At 34.2% G+C, this 27,052-nt stretch overlaps 1 protein-coding gene across 4 annotated transcripts in view; it reads left to right on the top strand.

The window, feature by feature from the left end:
* Positions 1–27,052, top strand: part of LOC142980927 (uncharacterized) — a 130,150-nt gene that overhangs the window by 19,970 nt on the left and 83,128 nt on the right. For 2 of the 4 annotated variants that reach the window (XM_076126538.1, XM_076126540.1), the window contains exons 4-6: positions 10,926–10,982; positions 16,716–16,810; positions 17,257–17,385. In XM_076126538.1, the coding sequence (XP_075982653.1) occupies positions 10,926–10,982; positions 16,716–16,810; positions 17,257–17,385 (281 nt within the window). Of the gene's footprint in view, positions 1–10,925; positions 10,983–16,715; positions 16,811–17,256; positions 17,386–18,157; positions 26,511–27,052 lie in introns of those variants that run through there. The other 2 variants (XM_076126537.1, XM_076126541.1) reach the window with 2 other exon arrangements.

Here is a 27,052-nt window from a genome sequence, read left to right as displayed (position 1 = left end):
CAATCAATGGGAACGGCTGTGACTGAGGGACAACAATTTTATTCAATTCTCGGAAATCAATACACAGTCTTGATCTTTTCCCATCTTCTTTCTTGTATGCTAAGGTGACTGGAGCTGCAAAAGGGCTATATGATTCCTCGATTAATTTTTTTTCCAATAGTTTTGATATTTGATTCTCAATTTCTTTTCTATCATCAGCTGTGCATCTATATGGGCGCTTACAGCAATATTGATCTACTGTCAAGTCTATGTGAGCTTCATAACCTCGTACTGTACCTACGTCGTATTTATCCTTAGCGAAGACTGGTTTGTATTTTTCTATTAATTTATCAATTTCAGTTTGTTTAGATAAATCTAGGTGGTTCACTGAAATTTCAAATTCTTTTAAATCAATATGTTCGTTGAAGTTTATTTCACATTGGTTTAAACAATTAATTTCTTGTTTCCATACCTCAGAGCTTAGGATCACATCTTGTTCATTTTTTTCACCTAGTACATCAGGAATTCTGACATTCAACATATTTGTTTCAGAGTATTTATTTTTGTTATTCTTTTCATCTTGATTTTTATTCTCTTTGTTTGAATGATTACATTGTATTATATTCAATTTTTCATCTTGCATTAATCTGAATTTTTTTATGCAATCCAAACCAATGAGAAAATCATAGTGAAAATTTCCATCATCTATCACAAAAATATTCATTTCTCTTTCAATGTCATATATTCTTATTTTTAATGTCACCATACCTTTTGTTTTCTTATCACCATTAATAGTTTTCAAGTTTGCTGTTTGTTTATTAAATGTGTTTTCTTCTTTTTCTTGTATTTTCAATAACTTTGCATTAATTAATGATACATTTGAACCTGAATCATAAATTGCGGTAACTTTTAAAGTGTCATTTAATAATAACTTTACTTTTATTAATGGTGATACTTCTAGTTTTTTTGATTCTCTTCATTAAGTTCAACTTCTAATTCAGAGTTATTCACACTTTTCACAACATATTTTTGATTTTTCACATTGAACCAGCAATTTTCCTCAGGATGAAAACGTTTTCCTTTTTTCTCATTTATACAAATTTGGCATGGTTTCTTTTCTTCATTTTTTTTTGTTTTTATTTCAGAGTGTGTGTAGTTCTTTTTCTCATATTTGTTCTTCATAGCAAGATGTTCTAATTTTCCTATCTCATTATAAAGATCTTCAGTTTGTTCTAATGTCTCTCTGTCAATTTTGTCACTCAGGTAATTAGGAAGGCCTGCAGCTATAAGGTCTATAAGAGTCCCTGTATCAATCGTCTTCCTAACCTCTAATAACAACTTCTCTTTTTTCAATGCATATTCTAGCAATGAGCCCGTTTGATATTTAAATCCAAGAGCATATCTGATTGGTGACCAACCTTTGTTTCCAAATGTTTCACAGAAGCTTTTTTCCCATGTATTCCATTCTGATTCTACTGTAAAGGACTATGGGCAAAAATGTATGGGCTCCGTCCCCACCTACCAACAAACATGGAACTGATACCAACGTGTTCATAAAGTGCCCCCTATTTAATTAAAATCCTTTGTTTTTGATAAATCAGTGGGAATATATATTTTAAAAAAAAACAATTTATACGTATTACGTATATTTTTATTTTACATTTGTAAGTTATTTTAACATTATTGTTATATTACAGTACTAACTCATATGTATAATAATGTCCTCCTAGCCGATATACGGCTACGGCGGTCAGTTTCATTGAAACTGGCCATCTGTGCCGGACTTTGTTTATAGTGTCCAAGTGTGTGCACAATACACAGGTACACTCTCTATTCCATCACTCTCATAGTTTGGTGGGACGGATAACCGACACGACCAGTGAGAGGTCAGGCGCAGGACCGACGGCTTTACGTGCTCTCCGAGACACGGAGGTCTTCGACCTCAACTTCCTAACTCCGGGCAATCTCTAGGAAATTCTTAACAGAAAATCTCAGAAAAGACTGTTTGGCCCGACCCAGGATTCGAACCCGAGACCTCTCGCACCGCAGTCGCATATACTACCGACCGCGCCACAGAGGCACTCATATGTATATACTTATATCATTTCCATTATATGGTTAATACATGTTATTGATTTCATATTTCAATAATTATTTTTACTCGTCAATTATAATGCTGTCTAACAGATGCGCTGGCAGATTAAAATCTGATCAGATCTAAAATCGTGGGTTGGAGAGCGGGGGGAGGGGGTTATTTTGTACCCAGCTATCTTTATGTGCATGCGGCGTCCGCCGCTGTGCACTAATTAATAAATAAATGAGCATGTATTTTGGAATTAGTCGTCAATAATACGTTAACGAGATATTTGTTTAAACGTAAGATACTATGAGAACCCCATGCATTTGGGCAATGTCGCCATAGTATAAAAATATCGTCTTGCCAAGATATATCAATTGAGCTACATTTCATTTTTGTTGATGGGTGGGGACGATTCCGCCCATAGTCCTTTAATTAGCATACAACTGTACCAGTTTACACTTGAATATTCTAAAAATTGTTTTAAAATTTCAATTTTTTTCCTGTCTTCATTAATATGGAAACGGTCACATTCTTTGTTGAAGTCCTTAATCCATTGATGAGCGTTTGCGTTTCTTCCAGTGAATTTTTCAAGCACAAAGTCTTTTGCAATTTTCCCCAAATTTTGAATTTCAGATTTTCTTTGCTTTTCTTCGAGTAATGTCTCTAGTAATTTCTCCAATGTTTTATTTGAGCTTTCAGTTAATGATTTTGAATCATTTATGTTTTCAGTAACCTCTTCGAGGTAAAAATCATGGAACTGTATATTTTTTTCCTCATCCAAATATACTGCTGATATGTCATCAGTTAAAGTTATCCATATTTTCCTTGTTTGATGTCTTCTATTCAGTGTTTTCCTTATCTTGGCATAGTTAGGTGTATTTGTTATATGATTGTGTAAGTTCGCAGGTTGTAATTCTGCCGGTATGCCATAAGTTTTGCCATCAGATGTACCTATTGAGGTTATGCAAACAATGTTTGATTTTCCATCTGCTGATGTTTTTACACAAAAATCAAATCTTAACTTCTCCATATTTTTATTGCGGAAAATGTTGTTTTATAATAATAATAATAGTAATTGCTCAGGTGAAATAAAGACGAATTGCGTTTTATGAAATAACAAAAACAACATTTAATGCCTTTACTTCTACTTAATAATATTACATTTCCATTTAAAATAAATCAGGAGAAACTGTCTAAAATTTTATCATCGCTGTCATGTTACACTGACAGTTTAAAAGTTCCATAGATTCTATACTGCATAAACAATAACAATATAACCTTTATATGTATTTGCTAAAATTATGAATAAATTTAATATTTTGAACCATTTTTATTTGCTGTAGTGGTTATTGAATTGTTATTATTATTTTTTTGGACCTGTCCAAGGTGAATCCGGTCATAATTGGAATTTGTACGAGTCAATGGTCGAGATATCGTCAACAAGGAATTGTAATGATGCCAGGAAAAGTTCTCAAGTGGTACGATTGGCATTAAATGATTTGTATAATACTCGCTCAGTTCAAGATGTAATACAACCCAACTAGCACACAAGCTGCTTATACAGTCGTTATACAGCCTGATAGTTACATAAGAGTCGTTCAAATGCTGTACAATTTTCTATAAGTTGTATGGTAGCTATTTAAAAAATCCTATAACAGCCGTTTAGCAGGAACCAGATGACTTATAGTGATATATGAGTATGTAACATGCGTCGCTAGACAGCCTAGGGAAGTATAATAGAGTTAATGGAGTCTTCTATAACACCGTTAAATGCATAAGGGTACTTTAGGAGATAAAGAAGTTTAAACGGAGTTATGCGTTGCTTCTATAGCGCTCAAGAGTGTAACTAAGCTTTTTGTAATGTCCTAGGTTATATTAAAGATTTTTTCAGTGCTAGTGTATTACTCATCTATAAAAGAGTTGCGTAGGTCTTTAATAGCGCCTTGAGCCTTATATCAGATATTCATATGGCTTCTGTACGGCAAATAAATGTATAAGATATCATTCGAAACATTTTTACAGCCACAGGGATTACAGAATTATGTTAAAGCACCCAAAGCGTTTTAATAGCATAACCTATTGCTCTTGTAACTATACATCTATAACCAAGTAATATACCTTTATAATAGAGCTCAAAGTTATTATATTTAATATTTACATATGTAGGTGAAGTGGTGGTTAAGTCTGTCAACTGTTTTCAAAGAATCATTCTATAAATTGACTATCAAATTATTTTAATACTAGCTGACCCGCGCAACTTCGCTTGCGTCACATAGGAGAGAATGAGTCATAATTTTCGCCGTTTTGTAACTTTTTTTACTGTTACTCTGCTCCTTTTGGTCGTAGCGTGATGATATATATAGCCTATAGCCTTCCTCGATAAATGGGCTATCTAACACTGAAAGAATTTTTCAAATCGGACCAGGAGTTCCTGAGATTAGCGCGTTCAAACAAACAAACAAACAAACAAACAAACTCTTCAGCTTTATAATATTATTATATTATATAATATAATAATATATAATATAATATTTATATATTTATATATAGTATATAGTATAGTATATAGTATAGATTCATGACTGACCCCTAAAATTACAAGTAAAACGCTAGGATGCGACCAAAACAGTTATATTAAAGCACTCCTATGCCACAACTGCAAAACCTTGAAGTCTACAACAGCAAACACTTGAGCCTTTGTACAGCTTAAGCCGCTAGAGCAGATGTAACCAACTCTGAGTGCTGCTTGATCGAGACGCCATTACAGCATTTGGTAAACATATCTTTTGAGGTTATAACGATCTTTTGAAGATCATATAAAACTATACCCTGGTAACGTTAACATAATTAAAATCATTTTTTGAATTTTAATTGTAAAGCACTGAGTGCAAATAAAGCTGAAGGCATAATTTTGACTGATTATAATTATTAAATAAGTCCAAACTAAATAATAATTAAAGACTGATTATATTTTAAGCTAAACTGTTATTTTCATGTTAGTGGAAAATAGCTTAAAGTCGTCGTCCAAAAAATATTTTTATCTTTTATAACCATGATACGAGTCATTTATAGTCTGATATAATATAATAATACTTAGGATTCCTTTGGCTGTTTATGTTATTCAATGTTAAACTGTTACTTATCTACCTCAAATTATGACTCAGGTCTAAAACTAAATAAGTATTATGACTTACCCTCAAATTTCGGTTGGTAATTGTGAATTAATAATAAAGTTGATTTGAAACAATAAAAAAATGTTTTTTTTAATATGTTTAAGTGCCACGACTAACGTCGTAAAAAGTTGCATCTTTCCGGTATGTAAATTTCTAGCCACGCATAAGGTAGTAACCCGACGTAACTAGAAGGTAAGACAACTTTGGTCTACGCATATCGTCGTAACTCGTCGTAACTCTATAATATTATACTTGCATCCCTACGCATATAGTCGTAGGTATATAATTTCAGTATTTTTACATTAATTACAATTCATTTTCTGCCAATGCTGTTTGTATAAAGATGATATGTGGGTAGCACTAATTATAAGCCTCATTATAATGAAAATTTCTTTCACTTTTTTAAGTTATGACAAAAGTAAACTTTAAACGCCCGTACTGTAAACTTGCCTTATTTTGTATACGACCTTATGCGTTGTTGCTGTCGATTGTTCATGTTACTTCTTGCTAATACTTACTTTACTATAATTGCGAAACTTTGGCTATTCTGATGGATGTTTGTTACTCAATCACGCAAAAACTAATGAACGGGTTTTAGTGAAATTTTGCAGAAAGACAATTTATAACCCGGGAAATCTCACGAAGTCGGCAGCAAAGTCGTGGACAGAAGCTAGTGTAGTAAAGAATAATAATATAACAATGAACTCCCTCAGCTATAATGCTACTAAAAAGAGTACCTATCTGCTCATTTCCCAGTTGCTACATAGGTACTTGAATTACTTTTTCCACCTCTTGCTATGTCATATACATTCAGGCTATATGTATTTATGGACGGGCTCTAAATAGCTTCGTCAGCACTCACCACTTAGAATCCGGAAGGCCTGCCCCTGAAACTTATGATAGCGTTTAATAAAGTATTAGAGTCTTAAAACGGCGAACTAGCTTTTAAACCCCAATGTAAATAAGTGCTGGATTTAAGCCAAGTCAGCCCTCTATTAGGCTTCCTCGACATTTAGGGCTAGTTTCACGGTCTATGTATACCTAAACTATCCGATGGATAAAACGACAGTAAATATATGGAAGCAATCGTCAAAATTTCACCAAATAAACGAAACTCCAAAATTTAGAAGTGGGGTTTTCAATCGTAATACATATTTTTCCGGAATAGGCCGTCATATTACGAAAGTTGACTATCAAAATCAATTTCAATAACAATAACCGCGATATGTAATAAGAAATAAACTCAACTTTCACATTATATTATTATTTGATTTGATTTGATTTGATTTGATAAACCCATAGCAGTATTCAGCAAGTCTGTCACCAATCCCAGCAGCCCAGATGTGGTGTGACCAGACCATGAAACATTCGATTCGTAATGGAATCAGAGACTTTGCGGTATCTGAAACGATGCGTAACAACATTTATACAGGGCTCCCATTCACTGTGACCATGTAATTGCTTCTAATAAGCTATGTTTAGTTTAACTATCGTATTAAGAAGCATATGCGTGGATGGTGCTGAACGTCCGTTACTCTTGAAACCGTACATACATCAAATTAAGTTTTTTCCATAGGGGTGGACGGATACCAAAGATCGCCACTTGCTTCAATTCCTAAAAAGTTCTCTTGCTTCACTTAAATCCATACTCTTCAAACCATGTGGTCAGAGTATATGGGAACCCCAGATTCCTTCTTTTTTATTTTTTTTATCAATAACCCACTGCTGGTTAAAAGCCTCCTATAGATTTCCAGACCTTTCAGCCTCTTGCTATGTCTGGCCATACACCAGAACATGTCCAGATTGTCTCTCGTTTTCGTTCAGACCATCTTGTAGACCAAATATGTTCAATGACTTTTTTGTGCTTATGACATCTGGAACCCTTTTAAAATATTATTTCTTTTAATAATGATGTGTTTTTGTACCTCACAGTTTCATTCTGATACATTTTAATTTGATTTGCCATTTAGAGTTGCCTTAGAACTGAATTCTGAGTATAGCACACCATTTACGTGGCATATCAAATTGCTTACTTATTCTACGATTCTTGGACTAAGTTTCGTTCAAAAATATCTGTCAATAATGCTGCCCACTAACAGCGAATTACAATCAAGCTTTGATACGGTCACGGAGTTTAGAGTCTTTGTTCTACGCCATTACACAGAATCCCTTTATTTGTGTTAAAAGAAATATAGTCTTGCATTCAGAATTATTCGTTACGATCGAATGTAACCGTTTCAAATAATGTTTCTCTACAAATTACAAAAAAAGCAATTTGTATCTTGACTCTGCCAACTATTTCATCTATGGCTGCTATGTTATTTGAAATAGAACGGTGAGATTAAATAAATCATTATCTAACTAGTCGCTAGATCTTAGCTTACTCCCCAACTTCCTTTACAACATTCAGATCAAAAAAGTATTTGCTTTTTGAAGCACAGAAACGATCAAATACCATAACCGGTTATGTGACTTTGATTTAACCAACATTTGCTTAACTTACTGATCAAGGGCTAAAGAGCATAATTATCTGAATTCAAGAAGTCAGCCTCTTATTACTAATATCCACACATATACTCGCGTTGAGAACATGTAGCAGAAATTAAGGTTCATATCTGTATGAAGCATAATAATATGAGGTTGCAGCACCTAAATATTGATTACTAGCTTTTGCCGGCGACTTCGTCCGCGTGGAAACATTTCCCTTGGAAAAGGTATTGTGTGTGTAAATCCAGGTTATAAACTATAATGTGTATCAAATTTCATTAAAATCCGTTCGGTAGTTTTTTCGTAAAAGAGTACGAAACGTAATCCATCCGTTATTACAAACTTTTGCATTTAAAATAATAGTAGGATTTAAGTAGTTAATTTGCAATTTATTTAAAGGTTAGTTTCGCTACCCAATACATTAATTAATTACTTCATAACAGTATTAAGATTTCACGCAGAATGTTCCAGAAAATGCATTATCTTCTCGCCACGGAATGTTAAAAACTAGATCAGTCTTTCGTTCATAGGACACTAGGCGGATACAAACTCCGTCCAGTCTGGACATGACATTTCCAAAACGTATTGGCTCTATGCCAAATATGTGCACATTGGTGTGAGTTCAATAACCTCATAATGACATATTAGATGATCATTACGGAATCAGTCTTCTTGGTGGTCTATGGTATTGGCTACAAAAAACTATAAATTGATATTGATGTAATATAATGGTGCTGTATTGCCATTTGTGTTTAAAAATAATTTAGTTTTTTTTTCGGAAGTTTGAAATGTGAACCGCAAATATTGTATTTCAATAAACGTCGTCTATGTTTGTATTGATGACTTACCTATCTTAAAGGAATTCTAAGTTCATTTTGAGTGAATGTTTACTTAAAGCACCGATTACCACTTAAGCTTGGGAAATAATCTTTTCGATTGCTTGAGCATAAATTGTTCTAAGAAATCGTCTTCATAAACGCGCCTATATACAAAGCTGTATATAGGCAGACTTAATATTTTTGTGTTAATTTTATAATTTCAGTAAGGTTATGTTGCATCACGCTATGATTAATAGGAGTTGGGCAGCTATACAAATTGTTGTGAAGAAAAAACAAGTCTACACGGACAAAGTAATTGCCGCCCTTTACTGTAAATACCATAATAATACGATCTTATTTCTAACTTCGCCGTCTTGTTTTTATAAAAATGGTTTCTCATAACGGTCTTATTCTTTAAATACACATCTAATTATCTACCTTTAGTCGCCATATCTCATTACTTATCATTTACAAGAAGCAAGTGAAGTGTAACGTATCAATTTCCATTGAATCAGTTTGTTTTAACTGTTTAATATTTTCTTAATACGGTGCGGAGAAAGGCGTTTGATTGGCGTCTGTCTGCAGGGTGAAATTAATGTTCTGTTTAGGGGCCGAAACGAACGAATTACTTACCATACTCGGAATATTACAAACGTGCGAACTACGTCATCATCAAATAATCTTAGGAATGTGTAAGCGGGGGCGAGAGAGTCCGATAAAATGATATGACGTAGTTCGCACGTTTGTAATGGTTCGGTGTAGTTTTTATAGGTACATACAATAAGTACAAGTGTCTGTAGAAGAAACAATCGATATAAAATAAGGAAAAGTTTGTTTGACCCTTTGGGTCGACTTTGACCTAGTATATAACTGATTCCTAATGGAAATTGATAGTGTTGTGTTTGATTCAAGTTTTCTTACTTATAAAGTGTTATACTTAAGTTGGTACACCACACAACTGATTAAAGGTTCGAACCCGAGGCAACACACCAATGACTTTTCGAAGTTATGTGTGTATTAAAAATAATTATCACTTGTTACAACGGTGAAGGAAAATATGATGCAGCAAGGTTGCATCACGATGTTTTCCTTACGTTTTCGCAAATCTGCACTAGTTACAGTCTAAAAAGAGGACTAATCGTAACTCATTTCAGACATTTTACATGATCCTTGATTCGTTTAAAAAATATAAGACAATTTTTTCCTTTCAAAATGAGGCAGGAGTTAGGCCTTGGGCCCACCTGGCTAGTCAAGTGTGAGTTGGGGATTTTTCATTCGTTTAATTTTGTTTTATAGAAGAAAGAAACAATTACAATATATTTAAGTAAATACTTTAAAGTGATCACAAACTTCTAAATTTCGCAAAGCATCCGCACCTGAATTTAAAGAAAGCGATGTTGTCGCACATTTTCAAACGTGTCCTTGAAAAGATAAAATGATTAGGAACTATTACAGATATGCATATATCTGATAACCAAATAGGGTAATGTACATAATAGTTGTATGTAGTTAGTTGATAAGACGTGTTTTTGACATGATAACAAATATTTTTATCATAATAGCCTTAGGTATAACTTAACAACTTTAAATAAAAAAATTTCTAAATTGTGTTGTTTAAGTTGCTCATAACTTTAATAATAAGCCTTAAAAGTTACACAAGGCCATAAAGTCCATTTTTAGAACGTGGTATTAAAAATATGTGCTAAAAAATTCAATGCAAGAATCTACAGTCCCGTTTGCAATTAACTATGATTTATCAACATTAGAAATCAATAACATTTTTAAGTTGGGGTATTTTCTTTGTAAGATTACGTTTAATTTGCAAAGCATAAAGTTATAAAAAAACTAAGCACAATTTGAATTGCATCCATCGGACCGAAATCGGAAAAACTAATTTGTTCGAATATGAATAACAATTCAGGAAGTCCTTTTTTCAAATGTCGGATACTCTATACCTAATGACAGCACTTGACAAAAACGACTTATCCCTAAAGCTTAACCATAGTTAATTATTTTCGCAAACATTCTAGAACAATTGAAGCTAGTCAAATGTATTGAAACCCATAGCTGTATCTAACATGATTGTTAATCAATCAGCGTATCTGGGTCGTGTGCGGCCCCACTGCGCACAAGGAATTTAAACAATTATAATAGAGAAACCATTATTATACAGTTTATTAGAATATAGTGTACCGTATGGGTTTGTGGATATATTAGTTTCAAAAATAGTGTAGAAAGAAATACGGCCATAGATCCAATTTTAAGAATTTCAATAGATCTTACGATAGTATATTACCCGTAAAGATTTTTACGTTTATTTAAAAAAAATCGTAGTCATTAACAATATTATTTGTAACAAACTTAATGATTTTTTTTCTTTCTTTCCAGAATGGTTTGACATCTTCGGAAGCTAAGTTTACGGAAAAGGCTCTTGAAGAGATCAAGGTAATATATTTTTTTTATCTTATTTATTAACTCGCAATGTTATAAAAAGCAAATGTACTCATGCAATTACATTTTATTTTTGAAAAATATAGCTAAAATGAGTTTTAATGAAATTGCTTTCAGCGCCATCTGTGTGTTGGGGATTTAAACTCCACGGCTCTTAGTTTGTACGTAGTTCGATACAGCACCGTAGTATTTAGGACGGCTAAATTTGTTCAAGTTCCACAATGGACACATAGATGGCGCGCACCATAAGTTTTAGTTAAAAATTTTGCTGCTTACAGTTAAAAACAGTCATTCGTTAAATAATCGTAATTTATTTAAATGCGTGCAGTTAGTTTGAAATAAATATTTCGGGTTTAAGAAGCACGTATATTATGAGTAAGTTTATTAGTAATTAGTTGATAAATTTTGGTTGCTCGACGTCCACTCCTATCATTCGCGTAAGTCATTCCTACTTATGGGAATAAGCTTAAGGTAGAATCCATAATAGCTCTCACCTCTACCAATTCATTGCCTTTTGTATAAAAAAATATTAAATGACCGCTTTGACAAAAATATTTACCGTTTTCAATCCAAATATAACTCTAATCTCTTCAAAACCTCATGTAAAGCATGTTTTTATTATTTTTATAGACTAAACTGTATTCCAAAAGCCACAAAAAATGTTTACTCAACAACAAAGGCTCACAAATTCATCACTTATTACGTACATTAGTGTCTAACCAAAAAATATTGACGGTCTTAAAACTCTTTGCATAAAACCTCAAGGAATTGGTAAAACTAACACGTTTTTTTTACATATTTTTTTAGTTTTTCACCTCAATTCGGTACTATTAAGCTTTTATTTGCGTTGCGCGTTGGGTGGTCCCGTTGAGGGTACTTGATGTTCGGAACGCACCTCCCGACACTTCGCTGAATGCGTTCGAAAACCTGTGTTTGTTGATGCGAAACGCCTACGAGAGACTCGCGATGTCTGCTTGATGTTTTCGAACGTTTTTCTAGTGTTGGTGTCTAGGTTTTAATACTAAATGTTTTTGTTGCTGATTGTCTGATGCATGTCTAGATTTTGTACTTTGTTGAGATGCATCTTGATCTGAGATAGTTTTAATGATAACTGATTTTCAGATAAACAAATGGTGATGCTTTTTTTCATTTGAAATTGTACAGTTTGCTTTATGTAATGAGCAAAATATTAGAATTGTTAATGTAACTGTAGCTTATGTGGTGCCATGGTAAAATTTTTTGTCATACGATATCAATATCATGGGTACCCAAAATAACTTTTTATTTTGATACATTTCTTGATCTTGTTTAAAGTCCAGCCAGCGAAACACTTCTTAGATATTCTGTATCTTAGCATTGCGAACCTTCCCTTTTCTATAAGTCGGTTAAAACATGCAATTTTGTAAATATATTAATACCTCGACACAACATTTTTAGAGCGTTAAAAGGTTCAATATTTCCCCATAGAGTCACCAACCGAAAAATCACATTACTGGTATGAAAACGGTGTGCAAAAAGTTCGTTTTCCCCTCACGTGAACTCACGTTTGATTTTCGCACCCAACGCCCGAACGTCGGATTATAAAATCAACGCGAGTGAACAGAATGCATACATTTAACTTCGCTTCGAACTGTTTGATGCGACTGTATGTTACACCGAAGTGTTATGTGAATAGTGCTGACGACTGTGAATGCTCTCAGCTGAAAAGAGCGTTTGTGAATGCTCTTAAATCTTCGATTGTTGATAAATCTGTTATAGTTCAACGATTTAGCAAAAGCCTCGTATGCAAATCTCGTTGTTGGCGCCGGTATGAAACAAATAATTTTAGAACGACAGTGACCCCGCAGGCTTATGCTACAGCTACTTAATTTTGTACGTTTACGAAATGATTACTTTTATTCTTGAAAAATCGTGCATGCCAATGCTCCATTCTGAGCTATTGGGCTACAGTTGCAAGACGTTTGTAATTCGTGTTTCTTTTTACCACTGGATTCTAGCTTTTTATTGCATTAAAAGACGTTTTCGAATTTAAACCATTCTATCAAGTCCCAAGTTTGGTTATGTGCCAACAGTATAGCAACAAGTTCGTCTCCGATTACACCAGAGCATTATCCACATACATACGGATATTATATCCAAAGAGCTTACTTCTTATTCAGCTGTTCTGTAGTCATCTGTCTTGCCAAAGTTTCATGCATCTGCAGTGACTGTAGCCTATTCTAACCGCCTTCCTGGCCGTAACTTAATAAAATAAAACAAGTCTTACACAACGGTGTAAGAAAAAACCGCCGGTAACTTTGTATTTTGTAGTGTTTAGTGTCACCCCACATCATAGCATTTGAAATATGAACGGGTGGTGCGTACGGGGTGCGAGTTGCAGACGCGGGAGGGGGACACGCGAGGGGAGGAGGGGTGGGGGAGGGTACGTGAGCAAATATTGGCAGATGTAAGTGGATGGCGCGGTGCAACGGCGCCACCCTAGCCTGTATCGTACCGTCGCACCGGTCACGTGACGTGCCGTGTCGTGCGCTGTGACGTCACGGCACCCCACTCGCTGACCATTCATTTTTAATTGCAATGATAATAGTAATTTTGTTAGTTTATCGAGTAATTGTTGTTTTTGAGGATGGATTGTTATTTTTTACTGTGCTTTTAAAAAGTGGATCAAAAGTTATGTTAGGTATAAGCGTTACGACTCCACTATGTAGTAGCCTTTTGAGTGCTAAAATACTGAACACAAAAATCAACAGTTCTTTGGATTTGGTCAGTTCGAAAGAATACTACAAATTATTCAAGCATAGGTGTTTACAGCAAACAGATTTAAGTACTCTAAGTAACTATGTGTCACTTCTACCTAGAATGACGTTGTCACATGATTAATCGGGACAATTCCTTAAAATGTTCCTGTTTTCCTATTACTAAATAATCAGTAAAGAAAATACAAATCTATATTTTATTAGCATTTTAAAGACCACGAATAAGCTTCGCATCTTCCGATTTCTTTGTACCTTTGAAAAACCTTTGTACTTTAACTTGATTTCCGTTCAATCTTCAAACCTTACATTATCACAATACCCGCTAATCTATACACCAGTACATAGGTATGGTATTCGCGTGGGCGCCATATTTGCTTACGTCATTAGCGCTCACAGCACTCGACTGGTAATAAGTTAATTGAGGTGCAAAAACGTACGGCAACTTGCGATTAACATGGACGGGTTAATGTATGGCGATGGATGCTAAACGAACGAGTCTTTGAAGGTGTTGGACGGAGGTACTTGTAGATTGTGAGATTCGAGTATAAGTTTGTTGGAGTTTATATTAGGTATGGGAAAAAGTCTTTTCGCATTATAGTATGTATTAACTTGTAATAAAATCTTCGATATTTTGGGTACCCCACGAGCTCACTGAAGGAAACCGAATGAACCGTGTACTCATTGTGATTCTTGAAGCCAAAGAGATTTTATTACAAGTTCATACATACCTACTATAATGCGAAAAGACTTTTTCCCCGACCTAATATATCGATAGCGGATAAATTGTTGGTAGCAACAATCGGGGACGTGAGAAATAAGTTATATGATGTTTTCTGTCGCAAAATGCTTGAAGTAGTTAGACAGAGTCACAAACGCAAGATATTAACACAAAAAATGAAAAACTATAGACGAGGCTTACATTTTTAGCACTTTTGAATGAGGAAATAGTAGATCAGCCATCGGAATACTCTCTACTAACTTTTTTATTGTTGAAATTCTTTAAAATTTTTGCCGTTTTTAATTCTTATGTGTGTCGGCAATGTACCGTGTATTTTCGGCGATTCCACCTGTCAATATAATAGTGGACGTATCACATAGGGACGGAAACTATCGGAACAAACAAAATTAGCCGCTCGACCGGCTGTCTGTCTGTTTGTCAACGCGTATATTCTTAGTAGTGTTATGTTACTTAACGCAATTTTACCTTAGGCTTAATGTATAGAGTAAGAGCTAGAAAAATAGTTATAAATACCTTGGTATTATTTTTGGTAAATTGGTACAAAGTACTTGCTATTGATAATTATTTTTTGCTCAATCACGAGTCGGTCAGGATAATCTAAACATCCTCTCGGGGTTAGCTTGTATACATAATATAAGACAGACAGAAAGAGAAAGCAACAAGACATTTAGTTAACTCTTTGTCTCAATCACTTAAGGGGAGATAAAACGTGACCGGAAAAACGAGTTTATATTGAAAATGTACCCATCGGTTTCTATCCACAAAAAAATACCTATTCAGCATCATGTTTTGCTTTGTCCTAACCCTACTTAAAAAACTGCAACCAAAACACCCAAGTTCTACATATAACGCGAATTTCCTTGCGTTATAAAATACACGTAGTTTAACACAAGCAGTTCCGGTTCCGGCGGCGGGCTGTAAGAGATAGAGGCAATTTGGGCTATAACCAGACCCACGGAATACGAGCCCGCCCGAGAAAGTCGCGCCGCTAAAATGACGCTCAACTAGACTTTCGCTTTTTTGTATATCCTGAAATGTAAGAAAAAATCTGACGTTGCGATAGTTTACATTCATGAGAGTAAGCTGACTCTGAGAAGAAATTAACATTGAGCCGCGATTGCTGCAAGTACTTACTCGCGTGTTTGTCTTAGTCGCCTATGTCAAAATTAAGGTATCTCAAGGGTACCATCTCAATCATTTTTTTTTAATGAAAATATGTGTATTTATCTCATTCCCAACCCGCACTCATGGCCTAAACCCTCTCTCATTACGGGAGGAAACCCTTGCCCAGCAGTGGGACATTAATGGGTTAAATTTATTGATATGTTTGCATCGAGCTAAATACTGAACGCTCTTGTAGGTATGTAACAGAAATGCGGATAGCTAATCACCACGCTATCATCGCGAATGCTTTTGACAACAAGAAAAGGAAATACGCTCTTTAGTTATTATCTCCGCGAGTATAAATATGTAGATAACTTTAGTTATATTTAAAGAGGCGATAGTCGTTAAATCAATCGCTGTTATCATATTTTTCTACAAAACCAATACATTCTCGATGAGTTTTCTATCTAGCTACCAGTAACTCAAGTGTCCGAATACGACATTTTACCACCGCTATGAAAGCCGCGCGGTCAGCGTATCGTGTCCACGAATACATTAGCGGCGGCTAAACGCCCCGGCTGCACTTGTGGACGTGAAATACACCCTTAGACCACACCCCTGTTTTAAGAACTAAAACACGATGCTGGGATATGATTTTTCGACTTATATAGGCAAGTTTTACAGGTTCATATGCAGAACAAAGATTTTTTGTATTATTCCTTGCCTCTTCTGCAAGTGGTCGAGGGTTCGTACTCCAAGGCAACACACTGGTGACTTTTCGAAGTTATGTGTGTATTGAAAATATGTAATTATCACTTATTCCACAGAGAAGGAATACATCGTGATGCAACATTGCATGCCTGAGAATTATTTAGAACAGTTCTTGAAGGTATGCAAAGTCTCAAACTCGCATTTGGCAAGCGTGGTGGACCGTCTCCCTCTCTGCTGAGAATCGTGGCTCCTGACTCTCAGGAGTCACGATACTGATGTTAAAACATTACAATGTCCTCAAATAGGACTCCCAGATTTTTCAAACAGACTTTATAAAACAGTGTTACCATGGCAACCAATATAACAACTTTACCAATTCTTCACATAAAATGACGTTTGTTTATTGGCTTGTTGCAGAGTTCTCTGCGTGCTTCGGAGGCTGACAAGCGTCGTATGATGGATCGTATCGTCAAACTGGAAGACGAATTGCGCGTCCTACGGGTGACCAATGGGTTAGTCACTACTAACACATATAACGACTTGCTCTTCCATATATAACAATATATTATACATATGTATATTTTTGTTTGTTTTTATTGCTGAAAGTGTAGTTGCTTGCAATTCGTAATTGCGGGTAGTTTTATGTCTAGACTTTAAAATTCCATTTTTGTTGGTAGAGAAACGTGTTCCTTGTTTTGGTAATTTACAATAGAATCTGTCATTTAGTATTGGTCGTACATTATTGCTCGGAAAGTAGCATTCCTTGCAAGTTACTTACTAAGTACTTTTTGTGCAAAAAAAAAGGTAAATGGTTTTGTGTCTTTGACATTTGATCGATAGGTCTCGATAGTGTCGAGCCAGAGCTGCAATATCGATATGGTTTCATGTAGCTTTTTAGTAGTTTCATTAACTTAACGAATAAGTACCTCCGTACCAAAAAAGTTGTATAATTCTTCAGTTTGGAAACGAACGAGAACAAAATATCGAACGGCAACATCGAAGATGGCGACAGCGAACGTGTTCGTTTGCGCAAAGAACTGGCGGAAATGCGCAAAGCTAAACAAAATGCCGAGGACCATTCACTTAAGTACGTATGAACGCGGCTTGTGTCCCACTGTAGACTGTAGTTGAACACTGTAGTTATGTTATTAGATTAGATGCTTATTTTATTTTGTTAATGTAGCGGATGATTCTTTTTACACTAGATCGACGATTAGGGTAAAGATGGTGGTTGTAGTCGTCGACTTATTTCGTAAGCCGACTCTTGTGGTAAGCCGGCGTAAACATTTTTTTCCAAAAACTTTTGGGCACTTTATCTATCGAATAGTTCATTCGACACTTATTCATAAGCTGTGAAACTGTCGCTTAATATTACAAAAGTTGTTGATTTGATGTTATATAATCTCACAAGGAAAACCACCCTATCAAACAATGGTTAATTGGAACCATGTCTCCAATAGACGGCGTTTAATGGCGAATGTGTGACAAGAATCATCCTCAAAATATATCACAAAGTTTTTATTGTTTTAAGCTCCAAATAAAAGCTAATTGTACATAGAATAGCTTGTTATTATTTTATTTTCGAACTAACGTTGATACCTAACAAATGTGGTGGACGGTTCATTTCGCTTAGGCTTGCTACACATATATTTGGTATTAATCGGCCAAGCCGGGTGGCACAATCTAATATGTGTAGATGAACCTGCTCGGCACAAGGTGAACAAGTGAATCGAGTCGATTTTGTTGTTCGATATATTGTCGAGCCGGATATATGTGTAACAAAGCTCATAATCTTCACAAGCTGCCTTCCTAGTTCCCGGCACTCTGGTTCTTAGTGTTAACTAGATCTACACCTCCAGGTAGTCTAAACTGAACTCGTGTTGCAGACTCGAACGTCTAGTAACACAGCTACGTTCAAAATTCAACGGTCTTCAACTGACGAACGGACCCGAATCGCTGCCGAGTGATGCCGAACACGAGACGAGCGTGCGCGCGCGCCGCACTAGCATCAACTCGTCTAACGCCACGGTAGTGTTCGGCCCCGTAACTGATTTGTAGCGAACGGTGTTCGCGAACGCGGCTGTAACGCTCGCCGCTGATCTATTCTGGTCTCTATTGTATAAGATTTCCTCAACAAACTATTTTCCCTCGTAGTTCAGTGCTCGATGCAAGTGATTGATCAGTAGACATAAGTTTTTTGGTGTCTAATATTCGTGAATCTCGGTTCGAATTGATATTGTTATGCACGATTGAAGGCCTAACTGTCTGTAAGATTATGCGTACATTTTGAACTGAGAGATAAAGAATTACGAAAGTGAAGTTTACCTCCATTTGTGTAGCGTTGACCCACAGAGTAAATATTGTTCAGTATGTAACTCCGTGCTTCGATATTCCGTGTCCCGACAGCGCTGTGAATGCTTGATGGATGGTGCTAAAGTCTACTCATATTATATTTACACTGTGGTAGAGCTAAGCGGATCTTTACGTCCTGTTGATTATTAAAACTCCCCATGTCCGCAATCACTTTATCCAAGAGTTTTAAGTTAAAATCGCAATGCAACGCCGCATACGGTTGATTTTAAATCAGTTATCTGCATCTTACCTTGTGGTGATATGTTTCTTTTTAACTTGCGAAGTGGTAGCCATCAAATTTTAGCTCCCATTTCAACATTCTGAGTACAGTCAACTATGGCATCTTTACCTCGTTATGTTAATTTTACCTATACATAATTTAATTACAGATATGTTTAATTTTAATGATAAAATGCTACTAAACCAAGACTTTCATTAAAAATACGACTTAAGTGAAATTATACATTTACCAAATACAAATATAAATGGAAATATTTATATTTTTCAGTTAGTAAAGTTTAGATAGCAAAGTAAAGATGCCTCAATTGGTAGTATGTATCGGTTAGTTTACCCGGTAGATATTTTACAGTTATTTTCATCATGTTATTGAACTAGCAGACTATCCTACACTTATAAGCCTTGAAACTGATTCTTATTATATCAAAATGTACGCATAAAATTACTTTTAATTTTTACATGTCCATATTTAATTGTCTGTCATATTACCTACCATATTATTATATTTTTTTGTGTCTAACAATGATTACTAATATTGGTGCTCACAACATCACATTATATACCTACATCACATAACTTTAAGTTTTTAATTGTTGCTCATTATGTAAACCATGTGATTTTGTCTCAAAAACTAGGTTATTCTAGGTGCTAAATTATGTCCTATGTTATAATTATGTTTTTATGTTGAGAACTGTTGTACTTGATTGTACGAATTGTCAAAATTGGGTACTGTTGAGAAGAAAAGTGCTAAAAAAATTATTTGTAAATAGTTTTGTAGTTATTTGTAAATGCTTAATAGCAGTGCTCTAGAAGTTTCATAGTTTGGAAAACTTCATTTGAATAAGATATTAGTTTAAGTTTATCGCAAATCGGTTAATAAACTGCTCTAACGAAAAACTCAATTAAACAATAAATCATTATAAATCTGAGAGCAGATTATTACGAACAATAATTATAACACCCCTTTTTTTGCGTCGGGGGTTAAAAATAAGTATTTTTCCTTCTAATTATCTGCTATTAAGCATTTACAAATAACAATATAGCAATCGTTTTTTAAACAGCCAATTCCGTCCTCATATTTTATCTGAAAATATTTACCCCGTTCAAGTTTCATATACATTAATTATTAAACACATCAAAACGCCATTTTGACAATTTGTCCAATTGATTACAGCCATATCCTCTATCAAATGATTACAAATAATTACATATCATTTACACCGCATCCATGTTATTTACTAACGCGTGTTTGTTGACGTTTGCAATTCTCAATAAATTATCTCTTCACACTTTGAATAAAAGCGTTTTGTTTGTATGCGACTGGCTACACACATATTCGGCTCGGTATGTTCGGTTCGGCAGTATTTATCGAAGAATAAAGTTGTGTGTCCCAATCGACACAAGCTGAACAAATGCAGTTATTGCTTTAAGTCGAGTATGAGCTTCGCGTTTACGGCGTTGGAAAGGCTTTTTCACTTTGTATTAATTTCGTTGGCAAAGAAATGCCGATGCAGGGGACGCAGTACCGTAGAAATTAATACATAGCAACAAATACTTTCGGACCATACACTCCGATTCTATTTCAGTGAAGGCGGAGCTAAAACACGGCTCGAAGCAATTCGGCTTGTGTTGATCATGTAGTTCCTATGGATCCAATCGTCACAATTCGGTTTTTATCTGGGAGCGAAAATGTTGAGCGGCATTTTTCCCGAACGTTCACAAATATTCGGTTTTACCTGCCGTTCCGATTAATGCTGAACCGTAAATATTGTGTGTAGCAAGCCTAACTCTATCACTTATATGTGCAAATGTTTTATCTCGAGTTTTTGTGTTTCTGTTCTGAATAAATAGTTGTTCTTCAATTTGAACTGACGGGCCGTTTCATAAAGACAAGTAATGTTTCAGAAACTGTTTTATGTTTTACCTTTTCATTCTACTCTCATCTAGTAGAGATAGTAGGGGCAAGCTGAAAAAATGGCTTTAAGTACTTTTCACACGGCCTAGTAAAAGATGACAGCCAGTAGGCTGTTCCTTGATATTGAAGCAAAATGAGACTCATTTCATAATTAAAGTTGCTTAAAGATTGTAATGTATTCGGAAAGTTTTTATTTCTGGATCTCGGTTTTTATGAAACGGAACGTTTGTTGATGCTTTTAAAGTTATATTTCCATAGAAAATAAGCAGAAATGCTAGATGGTACAATGATACTCGATTTCTAATAGTAACTTCTCATAAAACATTGTGAAACTTATAGTCTCGTTTTAATAAACAGATTTTAGAAAATAACTTGTAACAAAACTAAAAAGTAAGCGAAAATCGCAAATCGCACTTCCATTCTCTGCTTAGTACTATAGGGACAAAACTCTTATATGTATGTTCGAAATTAAATTTATCATTTGAGTGCGATCTCAATTTTAAGATATGTTTATTAAAACGAGCCTAAGTATGTTTGAATCACTCATTTACCCCCGGTTTCTAAGTTACACTTAGTTTATCTATTCAATAGCGTTTAAACGCATACAGAAAAAGCTATTGAATAGATAAACTACCGCTAAATGTACTCAGAAACCGGGGGTTAATTACTTAAAAGAAATCCTTGTTATTCGTTAATTTTCGCACATCGTTAATTAATTGCTCGATCGCGTTTAGTGAATGTTATACTCGTATGTCTATATCGGCACAGTTTACTTTAAATGTTTGACTAAACGAACAAACTAACTCAATTTAATATCACTTCAGTAGATAATTGATTTTGAAGTTATATTTAGCAGCACTTAGATTTCAATTTAAAATGTTAGTATCGTGCTTTATATTTTTCCAACACACGGTAAACGATGTTTTTTACGATACTTATTTTAAATAATTATATACCTGATTTCACTTAAGCCTAATTTTAAAACGATCCCATGACACAATCTGTCAAGTAATCATCGAATTGTGTACAACGCCACCTGGTGTATTTCAAAGGAACTAAATAATCTTATTACTTCATATTATTATGTCTAAAACCCAATCTGGAGAAAGGATTTGTGTCAAAAATATTATGGGATACTTAAATTACCATTGCGTTTAACACAAAGTTAGTTATCTTTGAGAGAACTTACTTGATATAATAATATCAGTTGCTGTATGGCTGTTTGTGAAAATTAGGTATTAACCACTTTTTTTTATTTGAAAAAACTTTGGTACTTGACATAGCTGTGTGATTGTTTCAGTGATTTTTTTTCTTTTTTTATTTGAAAAAGCTCATAACGAAGACTTTTTACGTCCGAACTAAGCTCATAATTATTGTGATGTGTTTTTTATTTAACGAATTTAATTCTCTAGTTAAGAATTTGCGTGTGATTGTACTTGTTTACTCTCTAACGGTTGATTTGGTTTGAATTTAACTCGAGTGAAATTAATATTAAATTACCCGGTTTCTGAAGTACATTTAGCGGTAATTTATCTATTCAATAGCGTGCAAACTCATATAAAAACGCTATTGATTAGATAAACTACCGCCAAATGTACTCAGACCGGGCATTAATATAGTAACGGCCAACTAATATTACCGTGTTAGGATACTGTTGTATATTTTAGGTTGTAAATGTAGGTGTGCCTAACTGTACTTATGCTAAGTGACATTTTGAATTGACCTTCGAAGTGTCCCGAGAACATAGACTGTACATTGTTCGTAATAGTTCACATTTTGAATGGAAAATGCGGCTGACTTATATGTAGAGATGAAGAAGCTGTGAATAAACTTAAACTCTGTCCCATTTGGTATTGACTATAAGAAATTGTTAACTTATAAATAACTGTGTTTCGTCAAGATAAAATAATGTAATATTTTAATTAAGAAAGTTGGTTATTTTGAATATAATTCTGTTAAAATCTTGTTGTTTCTAAACTGAACTATTCAAGTAGTTAGCTAGTGTTTATACCTGAAAAATAAGATTTTTTTTCTAAATGGACAGCTTTTCTCGGGACATTTCATTGGTTTGATAAATTAACAGTCATATAACTGATATCTAGACATTTAAATCTAATATTAAATTATAGAGTATTGTGTAAAGAATCACATACATTTCGTTTAGAATTAAATAGTTGGACTTAATAATATCATTGTCACAAAAATAATTTTCACAATTTTTGTTTAGTTCTAGTGATGACTTTTTAACTGTTGATTTCTTGAACTGATTTTTTAGTACAACCAGTTGGTTTATCAAAGTCCACTTCTCCAAAAATTGTATCAGAAGAGTTGAATCTGCTTTGACAGAGTATTATTAGATTCCTTCTAGACGTTAATTCCTGTATTACGAAATTCCAGAAAATCTTGGTATTTCGACCAAGATGTATGAGAAATAAATTTAACACATTACTGTCCCACTGCTGACCAGTGGTCTCCTGGAATGTAGAACCTGTAATGAGGGAGAGTTTCGTCAGACTTTGAGTCCAAAACCAACAGGTACACTTACATTCTATTTAAATCCTTCGTAAAATTCAGATTTATAAACCGTACCTTAAACATGTATAAAACCGACTGGCTGTATAGAAAAACAGTTCTGTAAAATTATTTTTTTAACTTAACCCTGTTTAATCTCCCCTCCCCTTGACCCCCACTAACCACCGATTAAATCACTTAGACTGATTTTGACTAATTTATTAATATCACATAAGACGCATACCAAATTGGAGATTAAGTTACTTATATAGCTGATAACTTATTTACTTAGCTTTGTAGGGAATTTACTAAATTTTACGTGTATCTAACATAAGAAAAAATATATATAATTTGGCGTCAACTTTTGTATGGAAAATCATATAGCGCCCCCTAGTGTATTAAAATGGAACTAAATTTTACAACGCTGGCTATGTTTGTTGTCGATATTCTCCTTTCGTAGTAATAAAAGAAAAATCACAATTATTTCGTTTAATATTTTTGTTATTTTAATTATTAATTATATATTTTGATTTGTGTTAATTGTCTTTTTAGTACATTTATATAATTTTAATATTTTTTAAAATTTATTCGGTTTTGTATTTATTATGTTGGATGCACGTAAAATTTTCAACACTGTGTATTTATGCGAACAATAAAATAGAGTTTAACTTTACTCAGTAAGTAACCAGTACTCGATCAATTATTCTAAATCAATGTAAAAACTTAGCTATTTGTTTAGATAATGCTTGTACATTTCATTAAGTAAAATTATAACTAAACTTCAACGTTTAAGGTATAGCCATATACAACGTGATATGCCGTCGACTTGCAAATTGCTCTTGTTACGTGGTTCTCGGTTTGATTTCGCGTTATATATGGCCTTGCCTTAACGATACTATAAGTAAATATACTACTCATTAACTTTAGGATATTTGACTCGTTTTAAAGTTATAACTTGGCTACAATAATTCTAATATTTCTGAAAATATGAAAAATATCTTAAATGTAAGGTTAATATTAAATAACTAAGTTCAAGAGCAGTGATAGCCGAGTGGTATAAGTTGACACCTCCCACGCCAGTGGTCGCAGGTTCGAATCCGAGGCAACACACCAATGACTTTTCGAAGTTATGTGTGTATTAGAAATAATTATCACATGCTCCAACGGTGAAGGAAAACATCGTGAGGAAACCTTGTATGCCTAAAAATTTGTTTAATACATTTATTGAGGGCATGCAAAGTCCCCAACCCGCACTTGGCCAGCGTGGTGGACTTAAGGCCTAACCCCTCCCTCATTACGGGAGGAGACCCTTGCCCAGCAGTGGGACAGTAATGGGTTAAATTTATTTATTTATTATTAAGTTCAACGCAAATGGCCAGTTACAATATTATTGACATACCAGCTATATAAGTTCAGAAACTTCTACCTACTATAAATAACTTGCTTAAATAATTTATTAAAAAAAAATCAATTAGTAACAGTATATAAAAGTAAATTTCTTAAATACAGCTTATTCAAATGTTTAAGAAATACTTAATTACGAGATTAAGTCCCAGTATCACCACTTCAGAATAAGTACTGAAAAAGTCAATTTTGACAGATGTTTTCGTAAACTTGCTGTCACATTATCTATCGGATAGGTTAGTCGTCACTTACCCATAGCCTTCAAAGTTTATCTAAACGTTTGATTTTGCTAACAGTTATAACTTTAAAACGAGTGATAAATAAATAAAAAAAGGTGCCTTAAATACGTAACGTTGTCCGCCCATGTAATGTTGTATCACTGTTGTATTGTGCCATCGAGGTGGTAACGCTTTGTTGTGAATATATCCTTATTACTTGCGCTATTACACCCGGTTTTACAAACATCCCCTTACTATTACTCTACTGTACGCGCCAGATTACTTTGTGTATCGAAATATAGCAACAAGACACTACTAATACTACAGCAAAGTGCGAGTGAATGAGTCTTAACGACGTCTTATATATAATAGGATACGGGAATTAACGCGAACACGCATTTTACCTTAAAATTGCATTAATTCCCGTATCCTATTATATATTATTAAACATGCAACGCAAGAGTATAAAAGCTATCTTAACGGCGTCGTTCTTGTACGAACTCTATCTTTTCTCTTCTTAGCTTGATTGTTGTAAAGCGGCTTGATGCTATATTCAGACGTACGTTAAATGGTGATTACTGTATGCTAACTGTCATATTTAGTGGCCAGTGACAGTTCCTATGTCAATAATATTTACGAGTAAAGATAGTTTAGTAGCTATCCGTTGCTTAGCGATAATGACATAGAGGTCAGTTTTTTTAGATAAAGATTTACCTAAGTGATTCTTTAGGGGATGTTTGTGAAGTCGGGTTATGTTAACTAAAAATTAATGTAGATAGATGCTGAAAAATTATAATCGGTTAGAATTTTGGCGATAACTGTACTTAGTAGTCTGTTTAGGCGATGATAACTAAATTGTAACACATGATATTCTAAATTGTAATACTAATTTAAGCGCTTTATTGATTTATATTGATCTAATAACTAAATATCTTGAAAATCATTTGACTGTCTCAATCTAGCTTATAACACGAGTTAGTAAGTCTACATACATGCATTATAGACTTCGAAGAAAACAAATAAGGTCGACATATTTTGTATGTAAAAGAAATACATTAAAAAAATAATATAAATGAGAATGATTAAAATGAAAACCAAAATAACGCTAAGAGGTCTACAGTCTATATTACTCTATATACGACTCCTTTATCAAGTCGTTTTCGATATCCAAATCAGCGCCTCTAGTGCATTATAATCGAACTAATTTAATGACAAACACTCGATACTCGACTCGACTCGACTCGATATCATCAAAAAGAATATATGTCAACGTGTGCTACTAAAATATTTTTTTATAATTGTCGTTTGTTTAGCGCGGTGATACATACCATATTATTTTGTAAAGCCGTATTTCCAGTGATATTTCATATTTTCTAGTTAGTTTGTTAGATCAATATAAATGAATAAGTAATAACATGTATTCCTACGATTACTGCCAATCATGATACTCTGTAATGTTAGTTCTGTTGCTGTGAACATTCAAGTTTATTTCATACACGTTGTCTACATATATTATATACTACATAACATATTGATTTATTGTATGATGGGGGTTTCAATAAATTGTATAATTGAGATATTGTTTCATTTTAAAATACTTGGATATGATTTTTTAGCCCATTACTGCCTTACTAGGCACGGGCAAGGGTCTCTTCCCGAACGAGAGATAAGGCCTTGAGTCCTAACCCCTTCCTCGTTCTTCTTCGTTTTTCCTCTGGATATGATGTCGACGAAATATTAGTTAAACATAGTTCTGCATACTGTATGAAATTTAAGCCGAGATACCTTGCATGCTTTAATTTTCAACATTAAGTAACACAACACAATTTCACTTTGTTATTCAGACTTTGAAACCGTTCTAAACTTCGTGTCACACAAACTTTAACAACAGAAAAGAGTCACGGTGTCGTGAGAAAAACGAGTAAATTCTTTATCAATTAATTATCATTAAACTTCGACTTTCTGTCAAGTATTCGAAATAATTATCTCACAAAAAAGGCAATGCAAACATAATTAGTAGGGTCACTCTTCTTATGCGTTAATAATGAGCAGTTCAATTGCGTTTTAACCCCACCCTTCCGGAACTAATTTATTCGAGAGTACCCAACAGTATTGTT

The sequence above is a fragment of the Anticarsia gemmatalis genome, chromosome 19, assembly GCF_050436995.1.
Source record: "Anticarsia gemmatalis isolate Benzon Research Colony breed Stoneville strain chromosome 19, ilAntGemm2 primary, whole genome shotgun sequence".
NCBI classification, from domain to species: Eukaryota; Metazoa; Arthropoda; class Insecta; order Lepidoptera; family Erebidae; genus Anticarsia; species Anticarsia gemmatalis.
Note: the sequence above shows the minus strand (reverse complement) of the source record. Positions and strands in the feature narration are given on the sequence as shown.